Source organism: Choloepus didactylus, assembly GCF_015220235.1.
Source record: "Choloepus didactylus isolate mChoDid1 chromosome 25 unlocalized genomic scaffold, mChoDid1.pri SUPER_25_unloc1, whole genome shotgun sequence".
Lineage (NCBI taxonomy): Eukaryota > Metazoa > Chordata > Mammalia > Pilosa > Megalonychidae > Choloepus > Choloepus didactylus.
The window spans coordinates 6652117-6664525 of NW_023637606.1; the positions used below are offsets into that span (position 1 = coordinate 6652117).

General features: G+C 39.4%; 1 protein-coding gene across 1 annotated transcript in view; it reads right to left on the reverse strand.

Moving 5' to 3' along the window:
* Positions 1-653: 653 nt before the first annotated feature.
* LOC119525313 (vomeronasal type-2 receptor 116-like) overlaps positions 654-12409 on the reverse strand; it is a 35194-nt gene continuing 23438 nt past the window's right edge. Inside the window, 4 exon segments of the mRNA XM_037824000.1 lie at positions 654-868; positions 871-1269; positions 1272-1553; positions 2915-2939. Coding sequence (XP_037679928.1) covers positions 654-868; positions 871-1269; positions 1272-1553; positions 2915-2939 — 921 coding nt within the window.

Genomic DNA, 12409 nt, shown 5'->3' on the forward strand with positions numbered 1-12409 from the left:
CAGGCAGGCTTGATTGGTACAGGCATTGTGAGGGTGTTCTCTCCCTCAAAGCCTGAAATGATGCAATAATGAGGAGGGAAATGTGCTACCAGCAATCAAACAAAACATCCCATCAAGGTCAGCATGTGAAACAATGTTGTATTTGTTCAAAAGGGAAAAAAAATCAAGGAAATATAATAAGGGCCCCAAAACAGAATTATTTATAGGTAGGAATTTATTATACTCTAAATGACAATAGAAAACTGTTAGAAAACAAGGAATATTCTATAAATGCTCTTGGATCATTAAGACAACAATGGCCAGATGAAAAGAGAGGAAACTTTATTGTGTTTATCAGAAAAAAATTAGAATAAAATAAGTGAAACAGCAAATTGGAAGATTATATAGAGGTTTTTATTACATGCAGAATTAAGCTGGAGTATCAGTATTAATTAGTGAATTTAATGTGAGAAATTAAAAAAATGAAATTTGAACTTGCAAAGGTGGAAGTCTGAGGGTTGCAGTGCTCCTGACACTATTAGAGAAAACATGAGTGTTGCTTGTTCATTGAAGAAGGCAAATTGCATGATATTTTTATCTAATATCACAATTCAAGTATGATGCAGATATTCTTCAGACCCTCTCTATATTGTAGGAAACATATGAGTTAAAACTTAAGAAGGTTTTCTGCCCTCAGAATATGCTTTATACCATAATCCATACTGAATGTTTCTCTCCAGCCTTAACAAAATAATAAAGCACTTTGGGGCAAAGGTGCAGCCTAGTAATCCAGCACTGGAGACCAAGATGGAGAAAATCTCCACAGTCACCATGACCTTCCCCTTGGTGCTGTGGTGGACAGGGAGGAAAGTGACCCAAACACTGCAGACACCAACATGCTGAAGTTCAGGAATTTGGCTTCATTAAAGGTGTCAGGAAGATTCCTGGCCATGAATGCCATGATGAAACTCCCAAGGGCCAAGCATCCCAGATACCCCAGGACACAATAGAAGGCAGTGACTGAGCCCTTGTTGCACTCCATGATGATATAGTCAGGCTCAGGGTGTGCATCTTTGTCAATGAGTGGGGGAGAGGTTCCCAGCCGGATTCCACAGAGAGTCACCTGGATCATGGAGCAGATGGGAATAATAGATTTGGGTACCCCTGACACCAACCACTGCCTCATCTTTCTCCTTGGTGCAGTGACCTTGAATGCCAGAACCACAGTGATGGTTTTGGCCAAGACAGTGGAAACAGCCACGGTGAAAACAATTCCAAATGCCATTTGTTTGGACGACCTATGAAGAGTAAGGAGCAGAGGAGGCACAGGAGGAGGGAGATGAGCAGGATGTAGCTGAGAGCCCTGTTGTTGGCCTTGACTATGGGAGTGTCTCGGTGCTTCACAAAGACCCCAAGAATAACAGCAGTGAGAAAAGAGAAGCAAAGAGCAGTACAGACCAGAGCCATCCCCAATGGGTCTTCATCAGCCAGGAAAGTCACAGTTTTTTGGAGGCAGCGAGTCCTCTCACTGTTTGCATACTGATGATCTGGACACTTCACACACTGCTCTGTATCTGGGGATAGATGCAAAGTGTCATCAGCCCAGGTACAGTAATTTTCTCTTATTCACAGGACCCCACATGAATTGCATTGAACAATTTTAGCCAAATCTGCCCAGCTGGCATTAACTCGGTTTTCCAATCTGCTTGGTTTTCTTCGCCCCAATGTTTTCTTAGAATTCTGGCCTTTTTGTAGACTTTAAGACCTTCAATTGGATAATGGTTGCATTTTTCATTCAACTGCTGAGTTTTTATTCTCTTCTTTTAAAAATATTTATTGGCATATATTGTATACTGATAAAAGGGCACAAATCATAAGTGTATTGATTAATGAATATGAGGAAGTGAACACGTGTGTAACACCACACAGGCCAAGGAATAGAACATAACCAGCCCCTTAAGCCCCTTTTCTAACCCCATAAAATCATTAGTCCTGCCACATCTTCAAATAAATGACCTTCCAGATTTCTAACCCTATAAATTAATTCTGCTTCTATCCTTTTGCCAATATTATGTTTGTGAGACTCATCCATGCCACTGAATTTAGATACAATTAATTCACTTTTTAAATATATATATATATATATATATATATATATATAATTTTTTTTACAAACATACATTTCCCCTTCCCTCTGCCCTCATCCCTAGTAGCCTCCAGTTTCTATCTCTGGAGCTTTACTATTTCTAGACATTTCTTTTAAGTGACTTTATACAATATTTGTCACTTTGTGTCTTGCCTACTTCAATGAGGATAATATTTACAAAGTTCTTCCATGTAGCATCAGGTCTCAGAAATTGCTTTTTATTTGTCACCAAATAATATTCCATCATTTTTTATCCATTCATTTGTTGATGGACATTTGGATTATTTCCACCTGTTAGTGACTGAGAATAATGCTGCTATAAACATTGTGGAAAATTATCTGTCTGAGAGCCTGTTTTCTCCTTGTTGGGGTATGTCTGAAAGTGGAATTGCCGGGTCATATGGTAGTCCTATATTTAATTTTTTAAGGAACTGCCATACTGGTTTTCCTAAGGGATACACTATTTTATATTCCTAGTAACAATGCACTAGTGTTCCAATTTATCCACATCTCTAACCCTTGTTATTTGTCATTTTTAAAATGTAGTAATCTTTATGGGTGTGAAGTGGTATAATCCATTCACTTATATTACTGGATAAAATTCAATTAAATTTAACACATCATTTTATTCATACATTTTACTAGTGATGGATATTGGATTGTTTGTGGGTTTCGGTTATTATTAAAAATGATCCTATAGAGGAGGCGGGGCAAGATGGTGGATTGGTGAGGTGTATGTTTTAGTTACTCCGCCAGGGAAGTAGGTAGAAAGCCAGGAACTGCGTGGACTGGACACTGCAGAGCAATCTGACTTTGGGCATACTTCATACAACACTCATGAAAACGTGGAACTGCTGAGATCAGTGAAATCTGTAAGTTTTTGTGGCCAGGGGACCCGCGCCCTTCCCTGCCAGGCTCAGTCCCGTGGGAGGAGGGGCTGTCAGCTCCGGGAAGGAGAAGGGAGAACTGCAGTGGCAGCTCTTATCAGAAACTCATTCTACTGATCCAAACTCCAACCACAGATAGACTGAGACCAGATACCAGAGAATATGAGAGCAGCCAGCCCAGCAGAAAGGAGGTAGGCATAGCAAAAAAACAGCAAGAAAAAAATAAAAGCCAAGGCTTTTTGGAGTTCTGGTGAACATAGAAAGGGGAAGGGCAGAGCTCAGGCCCTGAGGCTCATATGCAAATCCTGAAGAAAAACTGATCTCTCTGCCTTGTGGACCTTTCCTTAATGGCCCTAATTGCTTTGTCTCTTAGCATTTCAATAACGCATTAGATCTGCCAGGAGGGCCCTTTAATTTTCTTTTTTGTTTTAATCTTTTTTTCTTTTTCTAAAACAATTACTCTAAGAAGCCCAATACAGAAAGCCTCAAAGACTTGCAATTTGGGCAGGTCAAGACAAGAGCAGAACTGAGACTTCTGAGACAAAAGGCAATAATCCAGTGGCTGAGAAAATTCACTAAACACCACAACTTCCCAAGAAAAGGGGGGCATCCTCTCACAGCCATCATCCTGGTGGACAGGAAACACTCCTGCCTGTCACTGGCCCCATAGCCCAGAGCTGCCCCAGACAACCGAATGTGATGGAAGTGCTTACAATAACATGCATACACCACAAAATTGGGCATGGACATTAGCCTTCCCTGCACCCTCAGCTGATTGTCCCAGAGTTGGGAAGGTGGAGCAGTGTGAATTAACAAAGCCCCATTCAGCCATCATTTCAGCAGACTGGGAGCCTCCCTACACAGTCCAGCAGCCCAGAACTGCCCTGGGGGGATGGCACTCACCTGCGACATAGCACAGTCATCCCTCAACAGAGGACCCGGGGTGCACGGCTTGGAAGAGGGACCCACTCACAAGTCTCAGGGGCCACACACCAATACCAAGGACTTGTGGGTCAGTGGCAGAGACAAACTGTGGCAGGACTGAACTGAAGGATTAGACTATTGCAGCAGCTTTAAAACTCCAGGATCACCAGGGAGATTTGATTGTTAGAACTGCCCCTGCTCCCTGACCACCCAGACACATGCCCTATATACGGGGGTGGCAACACCAAATACACACACCAGCTTGGTATACAAATTGGATCCCACAAGACTCACTCCCCTACTCACCACAAAGGCAAAGTGGGGGAGAACTGGCTTGAGGGAAACAGGTGGCTCATGGACATCATATGCTGGTTGTTTAGAGAACGTGTACTCCATGAAGCTGTAGATCAGACAAATTAGAAATAAGGATTTCAATTGGTCTACAAATCCTAAAAGAATCCTATCAAGTTAAGTAAATGCCAAGAGGCCAAAAGCAACAGAAAATTTTAAAGCATATGAAAAAGCCAGATGATATGTATAACCCAAGCCCAAGCACCCAAATCAAAAGATCAGAGGAGACACAGTGCCTAGAGCAACTAATCAAACGACTAAAGATGAACGATGAGACCATGGCATGGGATATAAAGGACATGAAGAAGAGCATGGCACAGGATATAAAGGACATCAAGAAGACCCTAGAAGAGCATAAAGAAGACATTGCAAGACTAAATAAAAAAATAGATGATCTTATGGAAATTAAAGCAACTGTTGACCAAATTAAAAAGATGCTAGATACTCAAAGTACAAGACTAGAGGAAGTTGAACAATGAGTCAGTGACCTGGAAGATGACAGAACAGAAAATGAAAGCATGAAAGAATGGAAAAAAAATCAAAAAAATCAAAATGGACCTCAGGGATGTGACAGATAATATAAAATGTCCAAATGTAAGACTCATTGGTGTTCCAAAAGGGGAAGAAAAGAGTAAAGGTCTAGGAAGAGTATTCAAAGAAATTGTTGGGGAAAACTTCCCAAATCTTCTAAACACCATAAATACACAAATCATAAATGCCCAGTGAACTCCAAATTTAATAAATCCAAATAAACCCACACTGAGACGTATTCTTATCACACTGTCAAATATGGAAGAGAAGGAGCCAGGTCTGAAAGCAGCAAGAGAAAAGCAATTCACCACATACAAAGGAAACAGCATAAGACTAAGTAGTGACTACTCAGCAGCCACCATAGAGGTGAGAAGGCACTGGCATGACATATTTAAAATTCTGAGTGAGAAAAGTTTCCAACCAAGAATACTTTATCCAGCAAAACTCTCCTTCAAATTTGAGGGAGAGCTTAAATTTTTCACAGACAAACAAATGCTGAGAAAATTTGCTAACAAGAGACCTGCCCTACTTCAGATACTGAAGGGAGCCCTAAGACAGAGAAACAAAGAAAGGAGAGAGAGACATGGAGAAAGGTTCAGTACTAAAGAGATTCAGTATGGGTACATTAAAGGATATTAATAGAGAGAGGGAAAAATATATATGACAAACATAAACCAAAGGATAAGAAGGCTGACTCAAGAAATGTCTCCATGGTTATAATCTCGAATGTAAATGGATTAAACTCCCCAATTAAAAGATATAGATTCACAGAATGGATCAAAGAAAATGAACCATCAATATGTTGCATACAGGAGACTCATCCTAGACACAGAGACACGAAGAAATTGAAAGTGAAAGGATGGAAAAAATATTTCATGCAAACTACAGCCAAAAGAAAGCAGGTGTAGCAATATTAATCTCAGATAAAATAGATTTTAACTGCAGAGATGTTTTGAGAGACAAAGAAGACCAGTACATACTAATAAAAGGGGCAATTCAACAAGAAGAAATGATAATCATAAATGTTTATGCATCCAATCAAGGTGCCACAAAATACATGAGAGAAACACTGGCAAAACTAAAGGAAGCAATTGATGTTTCCACAATAATTGTGGGAGACTTCAACACATCACTCTCTCCTATAGACAGATCAACCAGACAGAAGACCAGTAAGGAAATTGAAAACCTAAACAATCTGATAAATGAATTGGATTTAACAGACATATATAGAACATTACATCCCAAATCACCATGATACACTTTCTTCTCTAGTGCTCACGGAGCTTTCTCCAGAATAGATCATATGCTGGGACATAAAACAAGGCTCAATAAATTTAAAAAGATTGAAATTATTCAAAGCACATACTCTGACCACAATGGAATACAATTAGAAGTCAATAACCATCAGAGACTTAGAAAATTCACAAACACCTGGAGGTTAAACAACACACTCCTAAACAATCAGTGGGTTGAAGAAGAAATAGCAGGAGAAATTGCTACATATAGAGAGATAAATGAAAATGAGGACACAGCATACCAAAACCTATGGGATGCAGCAAAAGCAGTACTGAGAGGGAAATTTATACCACTAAATGCATATATTAAAAAGGAAGAGAGAGCCAAAATCAAAGAACTAATGGATCAACTGAAGAATCAAGAAAATGAACAGCAAACCAATCCTAAACCAAGTAGAAGAAAAGAAATAACAAGGATTCAAGCAGAAATAAATGACATAGAGAACAAAAAAACAATAGAGAGGATACATAACACCAAAAGTTGGTTCTTTGAGAAGATCAACAAGATTGACAAGCCCCTAGCCAGACTGACAAAATCAAAAAGAGAGAAGACCCATATAAACAAAATAATGAATGAGAAAGGTGACATTACTGCAGATCCAGAAGAAATAAAAAAAATTATGAGGATACTATGAACAACTGTATGGCAACAAACTGGATAATGTAAAGGAAATGGACAATTTCCTGGAAACATATGAGCAATCTAGAATAACCAGAGAAGAAACGGAAGACCTCAATCAACCAATCACAAGCAAAGAGATCCAATCAGTCATCAAAAAGCTTCCCACAAATAAATGCCCAGGGCCAGATGACTTCACAGGGGAATTCTACCAAACTTTCCAAAAAGAACTTACAACAATCATACTTAAACTCTTTCAAAACATCGAAGAAAATGGAACACTACCTAACTCATTTTATGAAGCTGACATGAATCTAATACCAAAGCCAGGCAAAGATGCTACCAGCCAATCTTCCTAATGAGTATAGATGCAAAAATCCTCAACAAAATACTTGCAAATCGAATCCAAAGACACATTTAAAAAATCATACACCATGACCAAGTGGGGTTCATTCCAGGCATGCAAGGATGGTTCAACATAAGAAAATCAATCAATGTATTACAACACATTAACAAATCAAAAGGGAAAATCAAATGATCATCTCAATAGATGCTGAAAAAGCATTTGACAAAATCCAACATCTGTTTTTGAGAAAAACACTTCAAAAGGTAGGAATTGAAGGAAACTTCCTCAATATTATAAAGAGCATATATGAAAAACCCACAGCCAGCATAGTACTCAGTGGTGAGAGACTGAAAGCCTTCCTTCTAAGATCAGGAACAAGACAAGGATGCCCGCTGTCACTACTGTTATTCAACATTGTGCTGGAAGTGTTAGCCAGGGCACTCCAGCAAGACAAAGAAATAAAAGGCATCCAAATTGGAAAAGAAGAAGTAAAACTGTCATTGTTTGCAGGTGATATGATCTTATATCTGGAAAACCCCGAGAAATCGATGATACAGCTACTAGAGCTAATGAACAAATAAAGCAAAGAAGCAAGATACAAGATGAATGCACATAAGTCAGTAATGTTTCTGCATGCTAGAAATGAACAAACTGAAGAGACACTCAAGAAAAAGATACCATTTTCAATAGCAACTAAAAAAATTAAGTATGTAGGAATAAACTTAACCAATACGTAGAAGACCTATACAAAGAAAACTACATAACTCTATTAAAAGAAATAGAAGGAGACCTTAAAAATGTAAAAATATTCCATGCTCATGGATAGGAAGGCTAAATATCATTAAGAAGTTAACTCTAACCAAACTCATCTACAGATTCAATGCAATCCCAATCAAAGTTCCAACAACCTATTTGCAGACTTGGAAAAGCTAGTTATCAAATTTATCTGGAAAGGGAAGTTGCCTCAAATTGCTAGACACTCTAAAAAAAGAAAAACAAAGTGGGAGGACTTAAACTCCCTGACTTTGAAGCATATTATAAAGCCACAGTTGTCAAAACAGCACGGTACTGGCACAAAGACAGACGTATTAATAAATTGAATCGAATTGAGAATTCAGAGATAGATCCCCAGATCTATGGCGACTGATCTTTGATAAGGCCCCCAAAGTCACTGAACTGGGTCATAATGGTCTTTTCAACAAATGGGGCTGGGAGAGTTGGATATCCATATCCAAAAGAATGAAAGAAGACCCCTACCCCTCACCCTACACAAAAATTAACTCAAAATGGACGAAAGATCTCAACATAAAAGAAAGTACCATAAAACTCCTAGAAGATAATGTAGGAAAACATCTTCAAGACTTTGTATTAGGTAGCCACTTCCTATACTATACACCCAAAGGACAAACAACAAAAGAAAAAATAGATAAATAGGAACTCCTCAAGCTTAGAAGTTTCTGTACCTCAAAGGAATTTTTTCAAAAAGGTAAAGAGGCAACCAACTCCATGGAAAAAATTTTTGGAAACCATGTATCTGACGAAAGACTGATATCTTGCATATATAAAGAAATCCTACAACTCAATGACAATAGTTCAGACAGCCCAATTATAAAATGGGCAAAAGATATGAAAATACAGTTCTCTGAAGAGGAAATACAGATGGTCAGGAAACACATGAAAAAATGTTGAGCTTCACTAGCTATTAGAGAGATGTAAATGAAGACCACAATGAGGTAACATTTCACACCAATTAGAATGGCTGCCATTAAACAAACAGGAAACTACAAATGCTGGAGGGGATGTGGAGAAATTGGATCTCTTATTCATTGTTGGTGGGACTGTATAATGATTCAGCCACTCTGGAAGCCAGTCTGGCAGTTCTTTAGAAAACTAGATATAGAGTTACCCTTTGATCCATCGATTGCACTTCTAGGTATATACCTGGAAGATTGGAAAACCGTGACACGAACATATATCTGCATTCCAGTGTTCATAGCAGCATTATTCACAATTGCCAAGAGATGGAAACAACCCAAATGTCCTTCAACAGATGAGTGGTTAAATAAAATGTGGTATATACACACGATGGAATACTACACAGCAGTAAGAGGGAATGATGTTGTGAAACATATGACAACATGGATGAAACTTGAAGACATAATGCTGAGCGAAATAAGCCAGGCACAAAAAGAGAAATATTATATGCTACCACTAATGTGAACTTTGAAAAATGTAAAATGAGTGGTTTATAATGTAGAATGTAGAGGAACCTGCGATAGAGAGCAATTAAGGAAGGGGGAACAATAATCCAACAAGAACAGATAAGCTATCATGGGTAAATTTAACATTCTGGGAATGCCCAGGAATGACTAGGGTCTGTTAATTTCTGATGGGTATAGTAAGAAGAAGTTCACAGAAATGTTGTTATATTAGGTTACTTTCTTGGGGTAGAGTAGGAACATGTTGGAAGTAAAGTAGTTATCTTAGGTTAGTTGTCTTTTTCTTACTCTCTTGTTATGGTCTCTTTGAAATGTTCTTTTATTGTATGTTTTTTAATTTTTTTTTTAAATTTTTTTTATTTTTCATACAGTTGATTTAAAAAAAGTTTAAAAACAAGAGAAAGGGATGAGCTGAAGTCTTCAAATTTAAAACTTAAATTCTGTATGACAGATGTAAAGGTTTCTATGTGTGCCCTAAAGAAAATCTTATTTCTTGTGGCTGCTGACTTGAGATTTCTGAAAATCAGATACAGACTCTCATTGTGTGAGTAGCAGATTTGCAATGTAAACTAAAATCTGAACCTCTCAGGGTGTCTGCTGTTAAAGTAAAGGCATTGATTAGAAAAGAATGGGATCCTGAAACTTGGGATGTGGACATATGGATTGATAATGGCACTGAGGACATTGGAACCCTGGATTCTGCTGAGTCATTGTTAGATTTACCTGCGGAGGGCATCCTGAGGAAACAGCCCCCCAAACTCCAGTACACCCTGAGTAAACAGCTTCCCCACCTCCAGTCTTCCCTAAGGAGCTTTCCATCTGACCTCTACTTAAAGAAATTAACCCTTCAGTGCCTGCTAATCCTGTAATCACCCCACCCTGAGGAAGTAGCTCTCACTCCTCTGGAGAGATTTATCCTGTTTTAAGAGATGAAACTGCAACAGAATGTCCTGAGGTAAATGACTTGAGGGATAATTCTAATTATTTTCATGAACCACCCCCACTACCAGTCTTTGTGTCAAGAGCTATAGCTAGACTAAATTCCCAACAGGCCCTGAAAGGTGAGGTAAAAACTGTGACCCATGAGGAAGAATGCTATACTCCAAAAGAACTGTATGAGTTTTCCAACTTATACAGACAGAAACCAGGGGAATATGTGTGGGAATGGGTATTGAATGTGTGGGATATTGGTGGAAGGAGTATAAGGTTGGATCAGGCTGAATTTACTGATATGGGACCACTAAGCAAAGATGATGAATTCCATGTTTTAGCTCAAGGAGTTATAAAGGGCATTAACAGTTTGTTTGGGCAGTTGGCTGAAACATGGATCAAAAGGTGGCCAGAATTACCAGAGGTTGAAATGCCAGAACTGCCCTGGTGTAATGTAGAGGAAAGGATTCAAAGGCTTAGAGAGATTATGATGTTAGAGTGGATTTATCATAGAAGCCCTGCTCACACATCCCTGGAATGTCCAGAAGACACAACTTTTACCAGGACTGTGAGGAATAAATTTGTGAGACTAGCTGCATCAACCCTAAAGAGCTCTGAGTCACCCTTCTCTGTAGGTCAGGTATTACTGTAGGAACTGCTGTCACTGAGATGGTATCCTAAAAAACAATGAAGATAATGAGATCCCGAGTTAGCAGAAGCCAAGTGGCTGCAGTGAATCACCACAGACAAGGTGGGCATGGCTACCATAATGGAAAACAGGCTCAAAGCAGCCATCAAAATAATCTGACTCACAGAGAGTTATGGCACTAGCTAGTAGATCATGGAGTACCAAGTAGTAAAAGAGATGGGCAATCAATTAAATTCTTGTTTTAACTATATAAGCAGAAGAATTCTAGGTCAAGTGAACAAAAGTCTACCTTGAATTACAAAAACAGAGTCATGTCCCCTTAATCAATTCCCATACTTGAGAGTTTACAGCTCCAGAGCCCCTTGAATGAGGGGAAGGCCATGTACACTTGGGGAAGGACCTTGTTTTATTGCCAACAATTTATACTGTTAATCTTCCTCCCAGCCTTCCCCAGGGGGACCTCTGGCCTTTTACCAGGGTAACTGTGCATTGGGGAAAAGGAAATGATCAGATATTTTATGGAATATTAGACACTGGTTCAGAAGTGACATTAATTCCAGGAGAACCAAAATGTCACTCTGGTTCACCAGAGTTGGGGCTTATGAAGGTCAGGTAATCAATGGCATTTTAGCTCAGGTCCATCTCACAGTAGGTCCAGTGGGTCCCTGGACCAATTCTGTGGTTATATCCCCAGTGCCAGAATGCATAACTGGAATAGACATACTCAGCAATTGGCAGAATCCTCACCTTGGTTCTCTGCTCATGGATTGAGGGTTATTATGGTGGGAAAGGCCAAGTGGAAGCCACTAGAACTGCCCTGCCTAGCAAAATAGTAAACCAGAAGCAGTACCAGATTCCTGGGGGGATTGCAGAGATTAATGCTACTCTTAAGGACTTGAAGGATGCAGGGATCGTGATTTCCACCACATTCCCATTCAACTCTCCTCTTTGGCCAGTGCAGAAAACAGTTGGGCCTTGGGGGATGACAGTGGATTATTATAAGCTTAACCAGGTGGTGACTCCAATTGCAACTGCTGTTCCAGATGTGGTTTCATTTCTTGTGCAAATCAACACATCCCCTGGTACCTGGTATGCAGCTATTGGTCTGGGAAATGCTTTTTTCTCAATAGCCATTAGTAAGGACCACCAGAAGCAGTTTGCATTCAGCTGGCATGGCCAGCAGTTTACATTCACTGTGGTATCTCAGGGTTATATCAAATCTCCAGCCCTATGTCATAATATTGTCCACAGGGATCTTGATCTTTTCTCCCTCCCCCAAGATATCACATTGGTCCATTATATTGATGATATGTTTATTGGACCTAGTGAGCAAGAAGTAGCAACTACTCAGATTTGTTGGCAAGGTATTTGTGTGGCAGGGAATGGGAGATAAATCCAACAAAAATACAGGGCCTCCCACCTCAGTAAAATTTCTAGGTGTCCAGTGGTGTGGGGCCTGTCAAGATATCCCTTCTAAGGTGAAGGATAAGTTATTAAATCTGGCCCCTTCTATGACCAAATAAAAAGCACAAT